Raw genomic sequence first — 26124 nt, forward strand, 5'->3', positions numbered from 1 at the left:
AAAAAAAAAAAAAAAAAGAAAGTATATATGTTTGAATCTTTACATTCTATAAGTCATTTTGATTTTGTTTTATGAAGTGGGAATATTTCTTGAAAGTAATCACCTAAGAAGAGTTCATATTAAATTTTTGAGGTGAAAATTATGGGGAGCTCCTTTTATTTTAGTTTAAGAGACAGGGTGTGATGCAGTGGTGCATAGCTCACTGCAACCTCAGTCTCCTGGGCTCAACCATTCCTCCCGCCTCCCACCTCAGCCTCTCGAGTAGCTGGGATTAAGGTACGGGCTGCTGTACCTGGGTAGGAAGCTTTTTTTTTTTTTTTTGAGACAGGGTCTCACTTGCTCTGTTGCACAGGCTGTGGAGTGCAGTGTTAGGATCACAGCTCACTGCAGCCCCGAACTCATGGGCCCAGTCTTCCCACCTTAGTCTCCTGAGTAGCTGGGACTAGAGGCACAAGCCACCACTCCTGGCTAATTTTTAAAATTTTTTTGTAGAGACGAAGTTTCACTCTGTTGCCTAGGCTGGTCTTGAACTCCTGGGCTCAAGTGATTCTCTCGCCTCAGCCTTCCAAAATGCTGGGATTGCAGATAGGAGCCACTGTGCCTGGCCATGGGAAGCTATGTAGTGTCAATTGTGGTGGTAGACATAGTCTCCATTTCTGATCAGTGTGTCATGAGCTTTAGGTAAATCAATTGACTGTAAAAGCATTTTTCATGAAGTCAGCCAGTTGTTAAGTAGTGGTAATCCCACTGTGGTTAAGTGTGCTATTTGTATTTATAAATCTTAACAATTTATATTTTCTGTTACACAAATAACCTTATAGCAAGAGTAATGGATATCTGCATAAAACAAGTGAAAAAGCTATCAGGCAATTTTCATTTGTTTAGGTTTTCTTCTAGTCTTTTTTAATGTATATACATAATATAGATGTGGTGTGCCTTGCTTTCTCGTTTGATTCTGTATTTTCCATGTTGCCATAAATATTAATCATTATTTTAATTGTTCTGAAATATTATAATCTAATATACCATAATAGTCAAATATACCAAATATAATATACCAAATATTATAAGCTTTGTTCATGAGATGCTGATGCTTCAGCAGTACCTACACGAGTTGTATAATGGTAATCTTGTCATTTCTATGAATTTTGTTAGAATTTGCTTCCACACTAATGGCCATGTGCATTATCCAATGGTGGTCATCATAGATAGCATGGGGAAAAAGAAGTGGTCGATATACATAGATAAAACTAGCAGAGAAAAGGTTTGCAACTGAGGCTGCTACTTGGAAATACTATCTTTACCCCTAATACTCTGAATCAAGCTGCACTTCATATTTTAGATTTCACATAAGAACATCTTGTTTCATTTTGACCGGCTGCAGTAAAAGAGTCCAGCTCATTGTGATAGACAGGATTTAAACTTGAGGAACATTACTAGTAACTCTGAGGTCTGTCTATTTATGACTAATACCTTTCCCTTGTTTGTTTGGTGATCATTCCAGCCAGAGTTTTGGTATTGGGGTAGAATTTATGCGGCCTGCCCTCACCCCTACAAGTAGCTTGTTAGTACTGGGACGGCACAGGCAAAGGATCAAGAGTTCCTTGCCTCTCTCAGGAATGAGCACATACTTGGGAACTGAGTTCTCTGCTTCCTTTCCCCTTGGGTAATTTGACCCAGCACAAAAACTAGTCCCACTGCAACCTGGCAATTGGATTTTTTTTGAGCCACTGAAATAACTGATCTTCTGAGAATGGTTGGAACAGATGTAGCTGGTAGCTGTTCAGTTAGATAGGATTTTGCTCTCTTCATAGTGTGTACACTTTGAGAATAGTGGATAAATGTAATAATCTCATGAAAGACTCCAAAGATATTTTTAAAGTCAAATTTCTTCCTTTCTTTTTTTTTTTTTTTTTTTTTTTTTTGAGACTGGGCCTTGCTCTATTGCCTAGGCAATGGAGTGCAGTGGTGCAGTCTTGGCTTACTGCAGCCTTGACCTCAGCATGCTCAGGTGATTCTTCTACCTCAGCCTCCTGAGGAGCTGGGACTACAGGTGCATGCCACCCCACTGAGCTATTTTTTTGTATTTTTGTAGAGACAGGGTTTTGCTATGTTGCCCAAGCTGGTCTCGAACTTCCAGGCTCAAGCAGTCAGCCCGCCTTGGCCTCCCAAAGATCACAGGTGTGAGCCACCATGCCTGGCCTAAAGTCAAATTTTTAATACCAGGGCTGAGAACTACTATAACAATAGGAAATCAATAGTGGGAAGTAGAATTTAATTTCAGGATTGCAGGATGAAATTTATTTTGGCGACTATATTAAAAACATTAAATGTGAAAAATATTCTCTACTTTATATGGCAAGTTAAATGCATACACTGCCCCTATTTGTCCTTGCCCAGTAGCTTGAAACTAGCTCATTAGGAAGGCCTGAAAAATGAAGTTGAGACATTTTCGTATATCATCCTCTCTTCTTCTTGGACTGTTAAGAATTTGTAAGTGGTTCAAGAATTTACTTAGTATTTTCTTAGTCTCAGACATAAATGACAGTGAACAAGATGATTAAAACCTCTGTAAGAAGGGAGAATGATAACTGATCAGAGCATTGATTTAGTATTGGCTAGAAACTTTCTTTATAAAGGTGATTTTTAAGAGAGATTTGAAAAGTAGAGAAAATTAACTGAAGGTTTTCTATAGATGAAGAAAGGGTTGACCTCATGAACCATTAAATTAGGTAACAGGGCCGGGCGCGGTGGCTCAAGCCTGTAATCCCAGCACTTTGGGAGGCCGAGACGGGCGGATCACGAGGTCAGGAGATCGAGACCATCCTGGCTAACACGGTGAAACCCCGTCTCTACTAAAAATACAAAAAACTAGCCGGGCGAGGTGGCGGGCGCCTGTAGTCCCAGCTACTCGGGAGGCTGAGGCAGGAGAATGGCGTAAACCCGGGAGGCGGAGCTTGCAGTGAGCTGAGATCCGGCCACTGCACTCCAGCCTGGGGGACACAGCAAGACTCTGTCTCAAAAAAAAAAAAAAAATTAGGTAACTAATTTCCCCTCACACCTCTTCTAGAGGGGCATTTCCATCGACTGTCATTGGCCAGAAACTGTCTGTGTGTAGTCTGGCTTTTCCCCCTTCGCTTTTGAAGCGTATTGGTTTCATTTGTTTGTTTTGTTTTAGAAACAGGGCCTCGCTGTCTCGCCTAGGCTGAAGTGCAGTGACATGTTCATAGCTCACTGCTGCCTCGATCACCTGGGCTCAAGTGATCCTCTCACCTCAGCTTCAGCTGGGGTTATTGGTACGTGCCACTGTACCTGGCTAATTTTAAAATTCTTTTGTAAAGGTGAGGTCTCACTATGTTGCCCAGGCTGTCTTGAGCTCCCGACCTCAAGGTGATCCTCCTGTCTCAGCCTTATAGGTGTGACCCACCACGCCCAGCCAAGAATTGATTTTTGATGGTCCATTTCCCTGTACTCATCTCATCTTTGCATTTATACAGGTTTCGAGGCAGTGTAGTATAATAGAACACTGATTTTGGATTCACACTTGGGTTTAAATCCCAGCTCTGCCATTTATTGCCAACCTAACTTAAATTAACTTCTCTAGGCATTAGTTCAATAATATGTAAAATAAATGTGATAATATTCACTTCTATTCAGCAAGTATTTGTGTTCTCTCCCTAGTAGTCTGTCACTGCTTTCTTCATAGAATCTTGGGAAGTGAACTATAGTAAATCATGTGTTTTTCTCTCCAACAATATTTTAAGTATGGAAAAGCAGAATAAAATGTTTATGCTATGAGTGAAAACTAATCATTTGTGTGTGGTTTTTTTTTTTTTTTTTGAGATAGAGTCTCGCTCTGTCACCCGGGCTGGAGTGCATTGGCATGATCTCAGCTCACTACAACCTCCGCCTCCTGGGTTCAAGCGATTCTCATGCCTCAGCCTCCCGAGAAGCTGGGACTACAGGCGCATGCCACTATGCCCGGCTAATTTTTATATTTTTAGTAGAGATGGGGTTTTGCCATTTGCGCCAGGCTGGTTTCGAACTCCTGACCTCAAGTGATCTACCCACTTCAGCCTCCCAAAGTGCTAGGATGACAGGTGTGAGCCACTACACTCTGCCAATTTGTGCGTGTTTTTAAAAAATATAGGTAACCAACACGTTAGCCTTTCTTTAAATGCTTTCAGAAGTTTCTTAAAGACTTGGTTCTCTACAGTTTTATGGAAAGATTATATCTAATTTGTATAAAAAATAATGTATTCTTCATTAATTCTTGCCTGTATGATTATTAAATAATATGTTGTTTGAAGCTTGTGGGCAGTTATGATGTTTTCCTTCCATGATTATAAAGGTTACCATGGTTATTTCGTCTCAGTTTGCAGTAGTGTCGGACCTGCTGTCAAAACTAACTTGGGAGGGATATGGAAACTTGCCTTCCTAGGAAAGTAGCAGAATTTTTTTATTTTAAGTTAAAATTTTAATCTATATTTAAATATATAATTCATATTTGTCTTATTTCCTTTGAAAGCAGTAGGCATATGTTAAATCACTTTTAAAGCTGTTTAATTTAGCATTTAAGTATCCTTTCTTCCTCTTTGCCATACTAGAGAGAAGTGGGTGAGAAATTCACTTGTCTACGGCAGCCCCTGGATGTGATAGCCAAGTTAATCTCTCTTATCATAAGTCTCATTGAAGTTTGCATAGAAGAGCAGCTGGAAGTCTGCTTTATGTATGGCAACCTTTCATAAAGTTTATTCTTGGTAATAAAGCTCCTGGGGTAAGAGCCAGGCTATTATAAGAGACAATCCTCTCTCTGAACAAGAGTATTTTATTTTGTCAGCTGGAGTTAGTGTTTGAGTATCTTGGGCTTGTGACAGTAAGTTGGTGAGTGAGGCAAGCTATCTCTGAAGGGCATTTTTTCACTAGCTTGAAATTAATGGCTTTTGCTAGAAATAAATGAGAATACTGCTATAAGACTTGCAATGTGAAGATAAGAGTTACTTAAATTGTTAGCCAGTGAATTAACTTGTGAATTTCCAGTACTTCAATGAAAGAAGACAATTAGACTTTTTAAAAATAACCTTGACACCTCATTGCATTGGTCTTCTACTTGTTTGACATATTAAAATTTTCTCGTAGAAATGTATAAACAACCAAAAAATAGGGAACACATCATTTAGTTTCCAACTTCTGTTGTGTGAACATGGTGCTGGGCATAGAAATAAACATTGATTCATTAATCCAAACAGCATTTACTGAACATCTGCTATATTGCTTTAATTATCGATACAGCTTCAGTTATAGCTCTCTTTTTTAAGTGGTGTAACACATTTAGTAATTTTAATTTTGCAGAATGTAGATCGTCATCAAGGAATAGAATTTTAAAAAACCGAAATAGGTGGTTGTTATTTTTTATAATGATAAAAAATACAGCTGCTACTTTACCTTCTTGTAAGCTGGTGTAATTACATGGTGTTTTTAAGCATTATCCAATTTGAGCCTTAGGACAGTTACGCAAATTAGGAAGGGCAGAGGGTGGTAGCCCTTATTATAGGTGAGAAAGCTGAGGTCAAGGTACATGAAGGGCTTTGACCACAGTTATTTGAAGAAGGAAATCTTGGACTGTTAGAGCCCAGATTTTCTAACTGATTTAAACAGGATTCTTGTATTGGACTCCTAAAAGAGTCCTGCGGAGTGTTTTTATTTATAATTTATTTTAGATGTAATTTTAATAAGTTTTATTTGGTTTCTAACTTGTGAGCAAATGAAAATGATCCATTTAGAACTACACGTTAGTGGCAGTCAAATTGCCAGCAGCAGTGAGGGACAGACAACAGCAAAGGATGGTTGAGAAAAGCTGTGAAGCAGACATAAATCAACAAGCATTGGGATCTGGCACCACACTGCCAACGGGGGGAAGGCCCCTTATGTTTTGGTAGCTTCCAAGTGGTCACTTAACTATAATATCATGTAATAATTGCCATAGAAATAATTCCTTAAGAAAAATTTATAGGAAGTTTCATTCAAAATATTTGCTTGCTGCATTTACAAAATTAACAGATATGAACTTAATTCTTCATGATCTTAGATAAGTGAAGTATTGTTGTATTAACCTCTTAAAAGTCTTAAGATTTGTATTTTGTACTGGGCAAATTCCTGTGAATTTTAGTATGGCATTCTTTTATCAATCAGTTAGTCAACTTTGATCCGATTTCACTGACATTAATTAGTACAGCTTTTGTTTCCGGCTGTCTTAAGTGTCAGAGCCACTGTCTCTGATAGAGAAAAATATCTAGCTCTGACTTTGACAAAGGCCAGAGAGGCAGCACTTGAAGATACTGGTCAGTAGAGGGTGAGTTAGGGGTACACTTGGGATGCCCACTGAGACCAGCAGTCTGAAGGAGGCAGGTAAGAACATTCTTCAAGGGTAAGAAAAGCTAAAGCTGGTGATCTCCTCCAGGCAGATTTGATGCTTTCGTGTTTTTTTCTTTCCTCTCTCTGTCCTGGGAAGAAGCTGTCCTCTGTTCTCCCTTGGGAGTTTTATTTTTGGCTTGCTTCCCTAGCTATCTTCATTACAACACAATGTGAGAGTAACTTCATTTTAAGGGGATTTAATCCATAATTAAATATTGAAAATGAGCAAACATATTTAGAAGTGAGTCCTAGACATTTAGTGATATGTTTAATTCCCCTGTGAATAGGGAGAAATACTTTGTTGATATGTGTTGAAGTACTTTGCTCTCTTAATGTATAATCAGTGTTTAATTATTCATCATTCTCCAGGAGTCTCTATTCATTTGGCACCTTTGGGCCAGACCAGTGTAGTATGATTAATATTTATGATGGTAATCTCATATTCCTACAGGATTTCCAAATTAAGGAGAGCTTATACTATTTGGTATCTTTTAATGATGAAAATATCCTATTGAGTTTTAGTTCTTTGGAAGCTGATAACTGTAGGTACAGTCAAAGCCGGAATATTTGATTTCTTGCAATACCTCTAACAATGCTGTATGATAATTTATTTTTATGTATTTCTTAAGTCTTTAATTGGTATATTTAAATAGAACACACTTGTTTTTAGATTTTTTTCTTCTTATTTCATAGATATAAAGTGGAAAAGTAGAATGTAAAACTATATATGGGTTGATATCAATGGTATATAAAAATTTATATCTGTGCACTAAAAAATTGGAAAGCTATAAATGTTACAGTAATAACTCCTGGATGATAGGATTGTAGACAATTTTATTTTCTTTGTGCTTTTCTATAATATCTGGTTTTTCTAAGATAGAAGTATATTTCTGTAGGATGAAAAAATTATTTTAAAACAAAAGATTCTTATGTGTTCAGGGGGCTAAGTCTGTAAGTGCATTTTGTTCTAAATTCTGATCGATTACGAAGGTACTTGTTTTTATGGGTGAATTTGTACTTCATTAGTATGGAAGTTCGCTGTTTTGGAGGGATATATTCATTGCTGTAACTAAAAAGCAGTCCCATGCCACCGGGGCTCCTTGTTTTGTGTGATGAAGTTGGTAGTTGCAGGAGGAGCTTTAGCAGTGCTTTCACTTGTCGTTGCCCTGCCCCTCTCCTTCACTCATTTGTTTCTCATCTTGACCATAAACCACACGTTATCTTGGGAAATGTTTGTTTCACGTAAAAAAGTAAAGCTTTTGTGAATACATATGGTTGTGATCATTAATTAGAGAGATGTTCCTGAAAACTTGAATATGGTGGTAGTTTTAAAGTAAGCCATTTTGTGGTAAATGCAGTAAAACACAATCTGTGGAAAGTTGTAAATTACTTGTGAGTGGAAAGTTGTAAATTGTGAAAAATTAGTATAGATTATTTATTTGTAAGAATAAGAATTTGTTTAATGAGTGCTTCTAGGTTCTTTCAGCTTGCAGGTTTTTATATGTTGTATGTGAATTCTGTTTTTAATAGGTTATCTCATCTGAGATTCAGAAATTAATTTCTGTTTTTGGTAAGACAAGTTTTCTCAAACATTTAGATGTTTTTATAATGTTTTATTGACTGGAGTCTTAGGATAAGTGGAAAGCTGAGTCTAAATGAAAAATTGTTTTTAGGATCCTAGGATCTTGGGATTCATCATTAGATCATTGTGAATTAACTTTTTTCTCTGAATCTCATTAATTTGATTTAACGTGTACTTTCCCCAAAGCCTAGCTATGTTTAAAAATCATGTTTATAGTTGATCCTGATGTTACTTAAATGTATCTATCTAATGTTAATTGCTGGCACTATAATCATTACTCATTTTAAAAGAAAATTTTTGAAAACCATTTTGTTAACTACAAAATGAAGGGATTGTACTTTCTGAATGTTTGAGATCCCTTTAAACAGAAAACGACAGAAATATGTGATCATCTGTTTTTCCTGTGAGAGGCCTTAGTGCCTGGCTTCTTTCTCTCCAAGTGCCTGGGGCCATACATAGGCAGTTAAATGGGTTTCTTGAAGATTTTGGGAGGAGGGGACATTTTTATATTAAGTCATGTATATTTTGAAGTAAAATTACAAAATGTGTGTGTTTATGCCAAACCAGTAGCTTTCAGAGAACTTCTGTTGTTGCAGAAGGCATTACTCATACTCCTAGATTCCCTGGAGATTTCCGTTTACTTCCAGGTGTGGAAAAGTCTGAGAAACTTCCTTAATGTATGGGGTTTTGTGCCTTTCATAAATATTAGCTATCACGCTTGTTTTAGTTGAGATTAAGAGGCAAATAAGAATTTAACTTAAGTTTACGTTTTTTTTTTTGAGACGGAGTCTCACTCTGTTGCCCAGGCTGGAGTGCAGTGGCGCGATCTCGGCTCCCTGCGACCTCCACCTCCCAGGTTCAAGCGATACTCCTGCCTTGGCGTCCCAAGTAGCTGAGACGACAAGTGCCCACCATCATGCCCGGCTGATTTTTTCGTATTTTCAGGAGAGACAGGGTTTCACCGTGTTGGCCAGGCTGGTCTCGAATTCCTGACCTCAGGTGATCGCCTGCCTTGGCCTCCCAAAGTGTTGGGATTACAGACGTGAGCCACTGTGTCTGACCTATGTTTTCATTTTTTAAAGGAAAATTTCAGACATACACAAAATGGACAAATTGTCTATTAGTCACTCACAGAACCATCAGTCACCTTCAACAGATATTTCATGCCAATTTTTAGGAATTTAATATCATTAAGTTACTTGCTAAGATTTGCCAAGATAAGTATCTGTAAGGTCAAGGTACTGACATCAGAAGCATTTCTGAACAAAGATGTTGCAGTTGGTGGGTGGGTATGACTGTGTTCAGCTGTTGGATAAGCTTGCATAAATAGTATCATCTTGACTTTAATCTTTCGGTTGTTCAGAGGTAGTGTGCATATTTCTGTTTAACTCCTGGAAAGTTGCCAGAATAATTTGTATCCTCTTTCCATCCTTGATACCTTGACGCTAAATAGTCTGGGAATAAAATCAATGATTTGATATTAGGAGCCTGTTGGATAGAACCAATAAGAAGGAAAATCTTCATTTTTCTTTTTAAAAAATTTTGGGTATCACCTGGCTATAAAATTCTGGAATGGACACTATAAAATTTGTTTCACTTTTCATCGATTTGGGAATGCATTTTACAAACAGAACAGGGAGACAAACAGAACAGGGAGTCAAACAAACATGGGTTGAAATCTCAGCTGGCCTTAGATAAGTACTCTTGAGTCACTTCTCTCAAATGTAAAATGAGGATATAGATTGTTCTGCAAATTTAACAAAATAATACCTTCAACACTGATTATTTAAAAATATCGTTTGAATTCCACTATTGAGTAGGAACAGTGTGTCCTGAGTTCAAGTCTTGGATGGATTTGTATAACTGCATTTGAGGAAGTACTATTAACACTGACCAGACGACTTAGAAAGGAGAGCTAATGTTTATTTTGTCATATCTAATTTTCTGACTTATAAGATCTAAAGACGCAGTGGAAGATCTAAAATTAGGGAGAAAATGTTCTATTATGTTTGAACAAATGCATTGAAACAAAGCATTGAAACCGTAATGCCTCACAGTTATTTCTTATCAAATAATTACAGCAAACTCTGGCCTGTTCTATTCTGACTGCACTATTGAGTGAATTTTCAAGTTCAAGTAAAACTAGCAACATTGGATTGAGCATGGAATTCCATGGTAACTGCAAAAGAGTTTTTCAGGTATTGGTAGTTTTGTTCTTGAGTTTTAATTATCGGATCATTCACTTTTTACTCCATCTATTCCTAATGACGTGAGAATATTTTTATGTAGTTGAATGATAGCCTGTACTTCAGGATTTGTTTTTTGATTTCAAAGGATAAAGTGATAGGTTTGGTGAATGTAGTTGATGGTTTAAAATTACTCGTTTAATTCTAGTCTTAAAAAAATACTTCTATAAAGATCTTTAGTTTATTATTTATTTCTTATTGTGTTTAGATATAACTAATTCAATTGATGGGACTCTGCTGGCCTTAAAAATAGGTCTGGAAGAATGCCAGAAGGCCATGTATTTCAAACGTTATTGCAGATGGTGCGGGCTCTTTGTCTTGTATGTATTGTTTGGCTCTGGAGTAAAGTTATGTGAAGGCATTGGCTTAAATCCTAGGGCTCTGCACTATAGCAACTGACTCCTCCAGCTCTGCAGTAGTTGTCAAAGACTCTCTTCTCTATGGAAGTAGCATTTATATTCGAGTACATGTATTCCAACTGGCGTCACTTGAAAGCATACTGCGATGTAAATTACAAGTAGAGGCCTAACAATGGAACACGTTCTTAAGGAAATTGTGTTTTCCATTGGAAATTTTAAGGTGTTTGTTTTGTTTCATGATTCTAAAAGGGAATACATTTTGAAAAAATTTTTCATATAAAATATTTGTGATTTATTGACTATAGGAGGAAGACCTTCGTCAGATCTTCATGTTAACTGTTGAAGTTCTGCAAGAGTTCAGCAGGCGGGAAAACCTCAATGCTCAGATGTCTTCAGTATTTCAGCGTTACCTTGCACTCGCCAATCAAGTCTTGAGCTGGAACTTTCTTCCTCCAAATTATATCCTTTTAACAAATTAATAGTTTATCTGTGGTAATTTTCATAGGTGACTTAATTACAGCTTGGAGTCTTTAACCTCTGAAGCTTTTATAAAACATGTTGAAAGAAAATAAGATTTTTTTTAAGAAATAGAATTTAATTTCTTTATCTTACAATGCCAAAAGACAGTGGATACTAGAATAACACTAGAAAATTTAAAAGTTTATTTACTCCTTTGTAGAAGAGGTTTGAATACATAGAAACGTGGTGGATGACGGAGCTATTGCTAGTTTAGAATTAGCAATATTCTTAGGGAAGGAAAAGAAAACAGGTAGAAAGCACCTTTTAAGAAACTGAATCAGTTTTTCCTTGGACATGTAATTACGTTTGTTTTTTTTTTTTTTTTTTGACTAACTTAAAGCTAGTTTGGAGTGCAGTGTAGATAATAAGTTAGTAATATGTTTATTCTTCAAGGGCCTTTACCAGTATAAAAAGATGAGAATTTTGCTTTTAGGAAATCATTCAGAAGTTTAAGTGGGTTGTATTATCAATGCATGTATCTGTTATTTAAATTAGTTTCTTTAAGTAGAGATATTTGTATTTCATAAACTTTAAGGAACTGCTTTCTCATTTGCTATGCTGGGACATCTGCTGCCTGTTGATAATGATATACAGTGGCTACCCATTTGTTGTGTAAAGTCTGGCAGATCTGGATCCAAGCCTCTGCTGATCTTAGGCAAATCACCTGAGCCTCTCTGAGTCTCAGCTTTTCCAAATGTAAAATGGGGGCATGGATTGTTGTGTGGATTAAATGAAACTGCATTTAAAACACTCAGGAGTTAGTTACTATTTATTGAGCTCTATAATAGCCTTCTTGAATTAAATAGTTCATTATGTAACTAGGGGTCTTTTACACTCTTCTTTGTTGATCCAATACGTCTCTGTGTGGTATAGGAAATTTAATGTGACCTGTTCTAGATGTCTTTAATCTGGGAGTCTGTTCAGAAGAAAAAGACCGATGATAAGCAGACAGGAAATAGATGTGAAGTCAGATCAGAGATCTAGGATGGGAGTCATCTTTATTGTAACAGAGCCAAGAGGAGCTACGTTTACATACATAGAAACTCACTAATTATTTGTGGCTGGTAAAATTATGACATTTAAAGGAGTGTGGTGGGGTGTAACTCCTTCTTCCTTTTAAACTTAGTCTATTCACGTAGTAGAAAGGCTGTGTCAGATAAAGTGAGTCTGACGCCTTCAACCACGAGTTCTCCAGGTTTCTTTCCCGAAAGCAGTCACTGTGAGCTGCTGCATTGTGGGGCAAAGCTTACAGCAAGGTCAGTCACTGTTTCCTTTTGTTCTTATTCTGCAATCATCTTTCTCCTAATAACCAACCTTTTGTCTTTAATATATTAACTTAATTCTTTCTGGTTGTCAAGAGGTGCCTACTTACTTAGGTTTGCTTTTTAAAAAATTTTCCCTTTCAGTGTGTCACTATTTTTGTTCCAGGTTTTTTTTCTTTCTTTCTTTCTTTTTTTTTTTAAATAAAGTTGGTAAGGCAGACTTTATTCAGGGGAGCCGATGGTGATAGCTATGGGGACCACCACAACAGGATCTTGCAGTTGGGGAGAGAGATTGGATTCAACTTCTTGCTCCAGTGTTTTCAGTGGGGAAAGAAAAGATACTGAAAAACCTTGAGACATATTTTAAAAATATCAGTCCATATGGAGCTATCAAAATATTAATTATACATGTAGGGAAAAAAATCAACAAAAGTTACACTGCATATATTTTAAAGTGTCTGTTTTAAGGGAAAATACAGTTGGTAGAGAGTGACTATTTCATAAAAAGAAACAGTTCTCTGGGAGTTTGGAAACAAAGCTTGTCTAAAAGATACACACACACAAAATATTTTATAAAGTACTTAGGTAAAGCTTTGGAAAACCTGTCATCTGAAAATGATAAGCAATACTGCAGTGTTGCCAAAGGAAATAATTCCTTGTTTAAAGAAAGTGTATCTTGGTTTTTGACTTAGGATATTTTGCTTCATGGCTTATAAGTGAGTTCTTGTGTGACCTTTTCATATAGTGCCATTTGTTGGCTGACTGCACTACAGCTAAGTATTCTTTGAGTGGATTAACTTTAAGTGTGGGAGAAAGAACTTGGCAGTGAGATTAAACTAAGCTACAGATTTAGCACTCATTAGGGAAATCAGTTTCAAGGAACTCAATTCTGACTAATTTCTAATTTTGGAAATTACCTGGAGATCTACTATTCAATCAGTAAGGAAAGAATGGAATAATTATACAGCCTTGTACCATGCAGAGGGTCTAAATAATCAAATTTAACTTAGTTTAAAAGTATTGAATTGATGCCTTTTAAAAGATGGTTTATCTTCTGGATGCGGTGGCTCACTCTTGTAATCCCAGAACTTTGGGAGGTTGAGGTGGGAGGATTGCTTGAGTCTAGGAGTTCGAGACCGGCATGGGCAACATAGCACAACCCTATCTCTACAAAAAAAATACAAATATTAGCTAGATGTGGTGGTGTGTGCCTGTAGTCCCAGCTATTCGGGAGGCTGAGGTAGGAGGATTGCTTGAGCCTGGGAGGTTGAAGCTGCAGTGAGCCATGATCATGCCATTGCACTCACCCTGGGCAACAGAAGAGACCCTGTCTCAACATAAAATAATAAAATAAAATAAAAATAAAATAAAATATAAAATAAAATTTGTCTCTTAGGATAGACAAATAATAAATCGTGGAAAATGTTTGTGTGTTTTGATAATTTAGAATGGTGTCATGTTAAATGAGACTGTCAGTAACAATCCCCATTCATAATTTTTTCTAATCTGCTTTCTTTTTTGTATCTTTTTATATTGAGATAATTTTGTTTTTATTTATTTATTTTTGAGACAGAATCTTGCTCTGTCGCCTAGGCTGGAATGCAGTGGCACTATCTTGGTTCACTGCAACCTCTGCCACCTGGGTTCAAGCGATTCTCCTGCCTCAGCCATCTGAATAGCTGGGATTACAGGCGTGCACCACCACACCTAGCTTATTTTTGTATTTTTAGTAGAGATGGATTTTATCATGTTGGCCACACTGGTCTTGAACTCCTGACCTCAAGTTGATCCACCCACCTTGGCCTGCCAGAGTGTTGGGATTACAGGCATGAGCCACCGTACCTGGCCCTGACTAATTTTTTTGTTTTAATTTTTGTGGAGATGGAGTCTTGCTGTGTTGGCCAGGCTGGCCTCAAACTCCTGGCTTCAAGTGATTCTCCTCCTTCAGCCTCCTAAAGTGCTGGCATTACAGGCGTGAGCCAATGTGCCCAGCCTCAGGATGGTCTTGATCTCCTGACCTTGTGATCTGCCCATCTCGGCCTCCCAAAGTGTTGGGATTATAGGTGTGAGCCACTGTGCCCAGCCCGAAAAGGTAATTTCTTATATAAAATATTGTATTAAAATATTAATTAAAATATTGGGAAAACCAGCTGAAGGTGACTGAGCAGTGGCTCTAGGATGTGCATAGAGAGATACTGACAAAATAATGTAAAGAGTAAATATTAGATATTCATATTTAAGGGCATTAATGCTATCATAGTTAAGTATTACAGTGTTCTTAGGTCAAGCTTTATGCTCATACAAAGTTTCACTAATGAAATCATAACTTGGGGCCGGGCGCGGTGGCTCAAGCCTGTAATCCCAGCACTTTGGGAGGCCGAGACAGGCGGATCACGAGGTCAGGAGATCGAGACCATCCTGGCTAACACGGTGAAACCCCGTGTCTACTAAAAAAATACAAAAAATTAGCCGGGCGACGTGGCGGGCGCCTGTGGTCCCAGCTACTCGGGAGGCTGAGGCAGGAGAATGGCATAAACCCGGGGGGCGGAGCTTGCAGTGAGCTGAGATCCGGCCACTGAGACTCCGTCTCAAAAAAAAAAAAAAAAAAAGAAATCATAACTTGGCCGGGCGCAGTGGCTCATGCTTGTAATCCCAGTACTTTGGGAGGCCAAGGCTGGTGGATCGCTTGAGCTCAGGGGTTTGAGGCCAGCCTGGGCAACGTGGCAAAACCTCGCGATGTGGTGTGGCCGTGTCCCCGCCGAAATCTCATCCTGAATTGTACTCTCATAATTCCCATGTGTTGTGGGAGGGACCGGGCGGGAGATCACTGAGTCATGGGGACGCTTTCCCCCATACTGTTCTCATGGCAGTGAATAAGTCTCATAAGATCTGATGGTTTTATTAGGGGTTTCCACTGTTGCGTCTTCCTCATTCTCTCTTTGCCTGCTGCCATCCATGTAAGACAGGACTTGTTCTTCTTTGCCTTCCGCCATGATTGTTCCATGTGTCTCCAGCCACGTGGAACTGTAAGCCCAATTAAACCTCTTTCTTTTGTAAATTGCTGAATCTCGGGTATGTCTTTATCAGCAGCCTGAGAACGGACTAATACACCCCATCTCTTACCAAAAATCAGCCAGGCATGGTGACACACACCTGTTGACCCAATTATTTGAGGGCTGAGGCAGGAGAATTGCTTGAGCCTGGGAGTCAGAGGTTGCAGTTGAACTGAGATTGCACCACTGCACTCTAGCTCTAGCCTGAGGGATAGAGTGAGACTGTCTCCAAAAAAAAAAAGAAGAAGAAGAAGAAAGAAAAAGAAAACAAATCATAACTCTTTAACATTGATTCTCGTCTAGGAACAATTTTGTATGGTTGGTACATTTGGTGGTGTCTTCAGACAATATTGATTGTAACAACTCAGGAAATGCTACTGGCAGCTATTGGGTTGAGGCTAGGGATGCTGCTAAACATCCTAAACATCCTGCAAAGCATGGAACAGCCCCACACAGGCGATTATTGGGCCCAAAGTATCAATAGTCATCCACACAAAAACTTGTACATGAATGTTCAGAGCAGTACTATATGAATAGGCTATTCATACTATATGAGTAGAAACAACCCAAATGGCTATCAGCTGATGAATGTATAAATAAAATGTGGTATATCCGTATCATGGGAATATTACTTGTCATAAAAAGGCATGAGTTACTGATACATGCTACAACATATGTAAAAAACATTATACTGAGGGAAAAAAGCCATTCACAAAAGACCACAAATTCTATGATAACATTTGTATGAAATGTCCAGGATGGGCAAATCTATAGAGACAGAAAGGTTAGTGGTTACCTAGAACTGGAGTGATTGGAAGAACGTAGGAGGTGACTGCTAAAGCATACGGGGTCTTTCTGGCACAATGGAAATGTTCCAAGATTAGATCACAGTCGTGGTTGCACAAATTTGTGAATATGCTAAAATCATTGAACTGGACACTCAGTGCGTAAATTGCGTACTGTGTGAATTATGTCTTAATGAAGCCTTTAAAAGTACCCATGATGCCACGGTTTAGAAACCCACTTCACACAGGTCGGCTGCACTGTTGGTAGAATTATAGAGGGAGATTGGGCTGGAGATAAAGTTGTGGGAGAGTGCTATGATGGGGCCCTTGAAGTTAAGGAAATAAGAGAGATGGTCCAAGGAGAAGCAGAGGATCCATGTCAGGACCTTTAGGTGCATCAGTAGTTAAAAAGCAGGAAGAAGCAAAAGAAAATAAGAAAGCCAATTAAGACAAGTGGATGGGAGAACAAGGCAGGGTGTGTTTGGGAAGCAAAGATAGATGATGATTCAAGGAATCAGGTAGTCACCATCGTCTGTTACCGACAGGTAAGATGTGTTTTATTATAGTTTTTTAAACTGATAGAATTGCAAGGAGAATGATAGAATTTTAAAGCACACATATGTATAAAGCCCTTGTGAAGTATTTTCTTCTGTCCTCTCTTTTTTTGAGTAATCAGTATTTCTTCCAACTATTGTCTATTTTTACCTGGCATTGTACCCTTTAAAAAGAAAGTAGATGCAGCACACGGTGACTAACACCTGAATCTCAGCACTTTGGGAGGCCGAGGCAGGAGGATGGCTTGAGCTATGATTGCACCACTGCACTCCAGCCTGGGCAACAGAGGAAGACCTTGTCTCTTAAAACAAAAACAAACAAAAAACAAAGTTAAGTTTTCTGATTTTTAAAAATTATTATTAATTTCTACAAATAGGGTCTTTTTCTGTCACCAAAGCTGAGGTGTAGTGGCGTGATCATGGCTCACTGCAGGCTTGACCTCTGAGTTCAAGTGATCCTCCTGCCTCAGCCTCCCAAGTAGCTAGAACCACAGGTACACATCACACCTGGCTAATTTTTAAATGTTTTTGGTAGGGCAGGGTCCCACTATGTTGCCCAGCCTGTCCTCAAACTCTCCTGGGCTCAAGTGATCCTCCTGCTTTGGCATCCAAAGGTGCTGGGATTATAGGCATAAGCCACTGTGCTTGGCCTGGATTTATTTTTTTTTTTTTTAATTTCTTTCAACGCTGTTTCATAGTTTCCAGAGTAAAAGGTTATTAAATGTATTCTAAGTAGTTTTTTTTTTTTTTTTTTTTTTTGAGACTGGGTCTCACCCTGTTACCCTGGCTGGAGTGTAGGGGTGTAATCACGGCTCACAGCAGCCTCGACCTCTTGGGCTCAAGTGATCCTCTCAACTTCAGCCTTCTGAGGAACTGGGACTATAGGCACGCTTCATGATGCCTGGCTGATTTTTGTAGAGATGGGGTTTTGCTGTGTTGCTCAGACTTGTCAGTATTTTTTTGTTATTCAATTGTAAATTGTTTTCTAAATTTCATTTTCACACTGTACAGGGAAAAATACAAATGATTTTTGTATGTTGATCTTGTATCCTGTAATCTTGCTTATTAATGCTAATGAATTATATACATGATTATATTATCTGCAAACCATGATATTTGTTAAGGGTTATTATATGTGCGTTTTCTATGTGCAGCAGGTGGTTTATGAAAGTATCCACCTATCCAGACCCAGTGGTGCAAAGTCCACAGTTTCTGGGATTTGGTAGATGTTAACAATCACTCTGTGGCCCAGAGAGTGAATTCCTCTGCACTTTGTAGCCCCGTGTTACTCTGAGACTCTGGAGACAATTCACTTGCTTCTCATTCTGTTTTAGATCACTGTTGTGCGAAGAAAGTGCCCTAGTCCTGTGACCCTCCATCATACCATCTTCCCCATTTGAAAGTGGGCGCCAGGGTCCGGGGCGGTCTCGTCACCGCCTCCCTCTCATAGCTCTTCTGGTAGAGCTGCACTCGCAGGCCACTTTCCTTCTGCCTTGTTTCTTGCACATGCTGCTTCTCTGCCTGGGTCCTCTGTCTTTGCCTGATCATCTCCTAATTGTACTTCAGCCTAGACCAGGTTGGCTTTCTTTTGCTATGTTCTCCCCATGCATGTTGTATATGATTTTTTTCCCATTTCGCTCCCTTCTCAGCTGTAATTTTTCATTCCTTTGATTATTTAAGTACAGTTAGCCCCCGAGATTTGTGGGTTCCACGTCCTTGGATTCAACTGAGGATCAAAAATATTCTAAATAAAAAATAACAATACAACAATTAAAAAAATGCAAATTTTAAAGACTGCAACAATGTACATAGCACTTACATGGTATTGGGTGTGATAATTAATCTAGAGGTGATTTAAAGTATATGGGATGTTTATAAGTTACATGCAAATACGATGCCGTTTTATAATAGAGACTGTGGATTTATATCAGAGCATCTCTGGATTTTGGTAATCACGGGAGGTCCTGGAACCAGTCCCCCTCCGGATACTGAGGGAGAACAATGGTGTCTGTTTACCTACTGCACGAAGCTCCATGAACACATGGGCCATGCTTTTGGTCACTGCATTGTTAGACCCTAGCACAGATGCTCAGTAAATATTTATTATTATGTGTTTATTATTTAATTATTGAAGGAAGCTGGTTCAGAAGTGTTAGCTCAGTTTTCGGATGTTTGTTTACGATAAATATAGTTCGGCTAGTAGTTCACATGGTGTCCATAATGCTTAAGGGTTTTGGCAATCCTAATTGTTCAGAAGTATTAGCTCAGTTTTCGGATGTTTGTTTACGATAAATATAGTTCGGCTAGTAGTTCACCTGGTGTCCATAATGCTTAAGGGTTTTGGCAATCCCAATCATAAGTGACAATATCGTTTTGTAACAAGAATGTTTGGCAGGTATGTGTGGTATGTTGGCTTCGGTGATATTTCTTTTTTTAGTTTGGTTACACTGCCTTTTATTGGTATTCTATTTTTGTGGATCTGATTTGGTTTTGGTAAACTATTTTTTTTTTTAAACTTAATCTCTTGGGGAAAGCTAACTGGATTATAGAGTAGTAATGGGATGCAGAAGCTTTCACCTAAATTGGATTTGCAGTAAAGCCAGCCTTTACTGTTTGGAGGCAAGTCTTGGGAAAACATTCAGGTAAGGTCACTCCTGTCTTTCAAAGGATCTGTGGTTGCTTGGACTGTGTGGTCTGTGGAAGACTGGGGTCATTGATTCTGTGCTGTGCCAGAAGGAGAAGTAGCAGTTTTTGTTGTTAGAAAATTTAATAGCGAAAGGGATTAAATATTTAAGAAAGAAAATGGGCTTGCTGTACCTCCTAAAACTTTGTTTTACTGATGAAGTAGGGTAAAAAATAGTATGGAAAGATGAAGGGAGCAAAGCATTTATTCCTTATGTGAAATGCCCATTTTTGCTACAAGATCTATCTATATTGTAAAGTAATCATAAGAATAGGCAAAGGAAATTTTCAGATTGTCCATATTTGCTTGAGGATAATGTGTAGCTATTGTATGCCTCATTTAATTATTTTTTTTGAGTGTCGTTCACAATCATAAACGATACCCTTACTGAAAGTGTTAGTGGATAAACTTAATTGCATATTTAAGGACCTGTGTATTTCCAAAGATGATGTTTTCCCCCCTTCATGTTAAGATGTACGTATTTAATGATAATGCCGTTTGTTGTATGAGAACTTGAGACAGAAGATTTAGTAGGATTATCCGGTGACAGTCAGTACAGGGTGCGATTAAGCTGTCCTTCTGGCTCTTGGCCTGGTGTGTGTTTGTCTCTGGCCATGCAGTTACAGAATAGGGCAGGTGGTACATTTATATATGCCTTTGATTTCTCAGAAGTTGGTGAGCTTTCCTAAGTGGAGAATTTTAGAGCTAGATAGGATTGTTGTGGGAGAGGGGGCAGGGAATGGAGAGTTGATTCTTCACTCTTCTGTGGTACAGTCGAATTTATATGTAGCTGGAACTGATTTTCCGAGGGATTATGATGGCGTTGAGCTTAGAAGACTGGTTGGGTTTTAGCACTTCAGAATTGGATCCCTTGCCGGAACTCTTGCTACGAGGGAGTGGACTTGTATTTGGTACAGAGACCACCCCCCACAAAAAAATCACTGTACTGAAGGTCCTGATTCTTTGATTTGGTGAGAACATGGGAAGGTAAAGTAAGATCAGATGTGTATGACAGATTTTTTTTAAGATAGAGGGTTAGCAAAAGACTGAAAGCAGCTCTGTTTGGCTTTCTTATTGATGGAATTGTTTGTTTGGTTACAAATGAATCATTCTGATAAAAATATAAATTGTATGCATTCAGTATTTATTTTAGAAAAATATATAAAGCCATAGCCCAAGAAAATTCTTGAATTATACTCTCGTTTGAACTTTGGTGAAATAATAGCTATTTAGTTCCAATCTTTTGTGACTTGTGTGTCTCATAAAATTTGATTAGCATATAATGAGAGACAGTTTAGTGAATAATCAGTTCATTGTCAAACTGTTCTTTTGTTGGTGACATATTTGTTATAAAAGATAAAGCAATGTAATGTCCAGATATTGTAAAATGTTAAAGTGGTGACTATAAATCAAACTTTTGAAAGTTTTAAAAGGAAACTATTGTTTTATTAAAATTATTTTAAAATGAAAGTATTGCTTTATTTAACCTTGAAATTATTTTAAAAATACTGCTTTAAGAATAGTAGTGCTAGATTTCTGAATTCTGGTGGAGTGGTTCTCTTTGTTTTTTAAGTTAAGAATCTAAGAATTATCTGGGGTGGAAATGGTATTTTTTGATTTCTTATAAGAATCCTTAAGAATTATCTGGGGTTGAAATGCTATTTGTTTATTTCTTATACATACAGATAGAAATAGTCGTCTGAGAATACCTGATTAAAAATGAATTACCTTAATTCTTTATATTATTTTGAATGTAAAGATATGGTCCAGATTCGTATATCGTTATTCTGCCCACATTGTGATATGTTCTTCACTAGTTTTTTTTCAAATTGAAAAGTAATGCATGTACATGAATAATAACAATATTTTAGGTAACAGTAAACATTATACAATGCATAGTAAGCCTCCCTCCCACATAGAGCCGGCATAGTCTCTTATTCAGGGGCAGCAACTTCAGCAGTTTCACGGTACAATCTGATGACTAAAACATATTGTCAGAGTAGCATTGTCTTTAAACATTTGTTCTGTATAAACATTTTAATGCTGTTCCATATAAACATTTATTATACTGTTCTTTTTGTTTTATGTTTAACTATTTAAATGCTTTTGGGAATATTAATTTTTTTTAGTAGAGTGGGATATGATTTGTAGTTACAGGATTGTAATTGTATCTTATAAAAAGTATAATATAGTACATGTGCATTTTTGTTATGGTATATAATAGTGGTATTATTAGTGGTATTGCCAGGCTGGCTGATAGAAGGTGGTGAAGTCTGTGGTATTGTAGATTAGTTTTTCAGTGGAAGGTAAGTGTAGCCTCTTTGCATGGAGCATTACAAATGTGCATTCTTGTTAGAAGACCAACATCATGCCAGAGATAAAAATCCTTTCCAGGTTTGGAGTTGGAAAACAAAAGTAACACGGAGCTTTGTAATAATTATGGGGAAAAGTATTTTCTGATAGATATTACATACTAACTCATAAATCTCCTATGCTCTTGGCCACATATAGGGAATTATAATCTTAAAAATATTCTGGTTACCAACATTTGAAGAAAATTGGCCACAGAATTGGGCACCAGGGACAGTGTGCTGAAAAACAGACCGTGATTAGGAGAGGCTAGACCAAGATTTAAAAAATCAGATTTCAGGGTTATTTTGAATCTGATGTTACATGAGCCATTAGAGTGAATTCCATTTTATATCTGGAAAAAGTCCTTTTTAAAACTCATGTCCATTTTCCCTTAATGTAAATAATTGATTTATATTATAAATCAATTACAATGTAAATGGTTATAATGTAAATAACCAGAAGTATTAATAGAGTATATGCTTTCTATAATTTATAAAAAGGTAGAGGAGAGAATTATACGAGAATTTTGGTTTAGGTTTAATAGTTTCCTTTTGTAAGATTTCTTCCTGTATTTTCTCACTGACATTTTTGTAAGATTTATTGAATCTTTTTTTTTTTTTTTTTTTTTTGAGACGTGTCTGGCTCTGTTGCCCAGGCTGGAGTGCAGTGGCCGGATCTCAGCTCACGGCAAGCTCCGCCTCCCGGGTTCACGCCATTCTCCTGCCTCAGCCTCCCGAGTAGCTGGGACTACAGGCGCCCGCCACCTCACCCGGCTAGTTTTTTTTGTATTTTTAGTAGAGACGGGGTTTCACCGTGTTAGCCAGGATGGTCTCGATCTCCTGACCTCGTGATCCGCCCGTCTCGGCCTCCCAAAGTGCTGGGATTACAGGCTTGAGCCACCGCGCCCGGCCGCTAGATTTATTGAATCTTTAGGTTATCATCTCTCTCTTACCAAAACACACTGTTACCCCCCTTGCTGTGTTATACCTGGAAGGCATAATTAGAATGTGAGAGATTCTCCTCATTTACTTGGAATAGAGTTTTTCGAAGAAGTAGCAAAATTTATGAATATGATTCCCTTCGCTTCTGCCACCTGTGTTCTTCCTCTCTACTTGAACTGTCTGCAGCTCTTGAAGGGAGGTTTGGGCTTTCATTCTCTTGCAGTTATAGTACCTGAAGTATTTGCCTTCTTACTCTCAGGGATCATACATCTGCTAACTACTGAAATGGTAAATGGTCAGGTTTGAGGCGAACCATTTTGTTATGGTTATGTGAACCCATTTATCTGTTTCATATCCTAGCTAATTTAAAAATAAAATCATAACACCTTTTATAAGCATACGAAATATTACAAAACCATTACTTTCCTGGTTGAAAATGTTACATACGTTTATTTCATTTGTTAGATTTGGCGTATTGAAAATAAAGAGAAATAAAACTAGGAAAGAGTAAGTGAAATATATGTAAATTTTTATGAAGTATGAAGAATTGGCCAGGTGTGCTGGCTGATGCCTATAATCCTTGCACTTTGGGAGGTTGAGCCAGGAGGGTCACTTGAGCTCAGGAGTTCAAGACCTCCCTGGGCAACATAGTGAGATGCTGTCTCATTTTTAAACACACACACACAACACAAATAGTTGATTGCCTTATTCAGAAGATTTATTTCACATACTAAAGCCTTTGCCATCCCATTATTGTGGAAACTTTCAAAGATATACAATAGTAGAGAGAATACCCAGCTTTAAACAGCCAGTCTTGTTTCATCTGTGCTCTGCCATCCCCAGACTATTTTGAAGCAAATCCTAGGTGTCCGATAAATCAGTATATTGTAGTATTGGTTGAAGAACACAGCATTGGCCTTAGACCACGATCGGTGCCTCATAAGAAAATGGACTCACTGTCTGTTGATAGCTCTTAGTGTTCACGGGCTGATTTTTTTCCCCTCTTTAAAATCAGGCTTCTTTCTTTTCACTTTTTTGGCCTTCACCTCTTTCCCTGTACCTCCACAAGGGGGCAGATAAAGGAAGAGAGAAGGGAAGTTTAAATGAACCAGATTTGAGTTTCACTTTTGTTAACCAGTCGGATAGAGTTGCAGAAGATTTTGGGGGTGACTATTCAGAAACAAGCAGTGACTTTTCTTCTTGAAACAACTCATAGTGCCCTCCTTGCTCTTCAGAGACCGAATAGAACTAGCTATTTTAAAGGGGGTTAAGAAATAATCTTAAAAAACAAAAGATTTCCAGAGCATTATTACAGCCTTTAATTTTCTCGGTGAATAATAATTTTTCTGTAAAAATAACGATTTAGACTTTACTCAAAATATAGTATTTGAATTTCTATCTACTTTTTTCAGACGATAGCTCTGGGTGATTGTCATTAAGATTTCTCATTGAGTGATGTGAATATTGCATAGTCGAAGTATTTTAGCTGGACATTTGATTACCAATGGAAGTGGCATAGCCACTGTTTTTTGTTTGTTTGTTTGTTTTGAGATAGAACCTCTCCCTGTCACCCAGGCTGGAGTGCAATGGTGTGGTCATGGCTCACTGCAACCTCCGCCTCCCATGTTCAAGCGACTCTCCCACCTCAGCCTCCCAAGTAGCTGGGATTACAGGCGCATGTCACCACACCCAGCTAATTTTTGTATTTTCAGTAGAGACGGGTTTCACCGTGTTGGCCAGGCTGGTTTCAAACTCCTGACCTCAGGTGATCTGCCCGCCTCGGCCCTCCAAAGTGCGGAGATTACAGGCGTGAGCCACCATTACTGGCGGAGTTTTCTCATTTCTTAAAAGCCTCAGTTACTGTGGCAGTATCAATAAATCATATTCATAAAAACCTACACATATATATGATGGTTGCTTTATTTATGGTAAAACAGTATTCTGTTTGAAGCATGTTTGAAATTGAATGCCTGAACACCATATAAATTGCTTTTTAGTCTGTGGGAATTTTAAATAAGCATCTATGAAGTTTTTTGTCGAATTATTTCTTTGTCTTGATGGTTAGATACTGTGACCTGTGGGAGTTGTTTTTCTTTGGTGTTATATGTGTTTACTCTTTTTGTTCTTTTGTTTTCCCAGTGAATATATTTCTTTTGGAAAAATGCTACTTTTCCAAGTAAACAATGTGAGACTCACATTTTGTATATGTGGTGTTACTTGTTGCAAGATATTGGGGGAAATGATGGGATAAACTTGCAGAAATTGATTCTTTTTGCATGAATTTTGGCATATGCTTTGCAATAAGAGTATTTCCTTCTGTTGCCACCATTAAATTCTCTGGTTCTCAAAGTTTCTGTATGCCTACAGCATGACACATAATTACAATGAAAGCATTACCTTACATTCCTGTAACATTCTTTTTCCCCCCAGGCATTTAATGCCTTTTATTCCTTAGCTTCATGCATGAATTATGTAGCATATGTGAAGAGGCTTAAACTGTTACCATTACAAATTCTTTCTAGATGGCTCCTGTTATATTTAGGATATACTTATAGTTTAGACAAAGTAAGAATGTTATTGTTGTTGACCTTGACACCAAATAACTGGGCAGACATTATATAGCTATGTTTGAATCCTCGCAAAATGTGCTGTTGAAGCCAACAGAGTCCTGGCGGGAGACTCTTCTGGACAGCAGAGTTATGGAGCTTTTCTTCACAGTAAGTTTTAGTTGTCCTCTCTGGTAGCAAGAGCCATAGAGGAAATGCCTTGGCGTGTTTCTTAAGTAAAACAAAACAGATTGCTTTTCTCCCCTAAAGTCTTATCTTCTCATCAATATAGCTGCTTAAATAGAAATTATTTTAAAAGTTTCTTGCTAATTTATAAAAATGTCACATAGTTATGAAGGGCTTAATATCCTAGAGCAGAAGTTCTCAAACTTTTAATTTTAGCACCCCCTGTACTCTTAAAAATTATTGAGAACTCCAAAGAACTTCTCTTTATATAGGCTATGTTTATCCTATTAAAAATTCAAACGAAACTTTACAAAATAATGTTAAAAAGTAACAATAAGATACAATTACATGTTAACATAAGTAACATTTTAATTAACTATATTTTTGAAAACAAAGCAAGTTTAATGAGAAGAATAGCATTGTTTTGCATTTTTGTAAATCTATAATATCAGACTTAATAGAAGACAGCCAGATTATCTTACCTGCTTTTGCCTTCAGTTAGTTGCAGTATCGCACATTGTGTGGCCTCGGGGAAATTCCACTTTTAACCTGTGTGTCAGTGACAGTGGGAGACGCAGATGCTGTCTTCATGTTATATGCAGATAGTTTTTACCTGTGTGTCAGTGAAAGTGGGAGACGCAG

General features: G+C 37.8%; 1 protein-coding gene across 1 annotated transcript in view; it reads left to right on the forward strand.

Moving 5' to 3' along the window:
- XPO4 (exportin 4) overlaps positions 1-26124 on the forward strand; it is a 126801-nt gene that overhangs the window by 52753 nt on the left and 47924 nt on the right. The window contains exons 5-7 of the mRNA XM_011951329.1: positions 10078-10194; positions 10907-11060; positions 25355-25467. Coding sequence (XP_011806719.1) covers positions 10078-10194; positions 10907-11060; positions 25355-25467 — 384 coding nt within the window. The remainder of the gene's footprint in view (positions 1-10077; positions 10195-10906; positions 11061-25354; positions 25468-26124) is intronic.

The sequence above is a fragment of the Colobus angolensis genome, unplaced genomic scaffold, assembly GCF_000951035.1.
Source record: "Colobus angolensis palliatus isolate OR3802 unplaced genomic scaffold, Cang.pa_1.0 Scaffold318, whole genome shotgun sequence".
In the NCBI taxonomy this organism is placed as follows: domain Eukaryota; kingdom Metazoa; phylum Chordata; class Mammalia; order Primates; family Cercopithecidae; genus Colobus; species Colobus angolensis.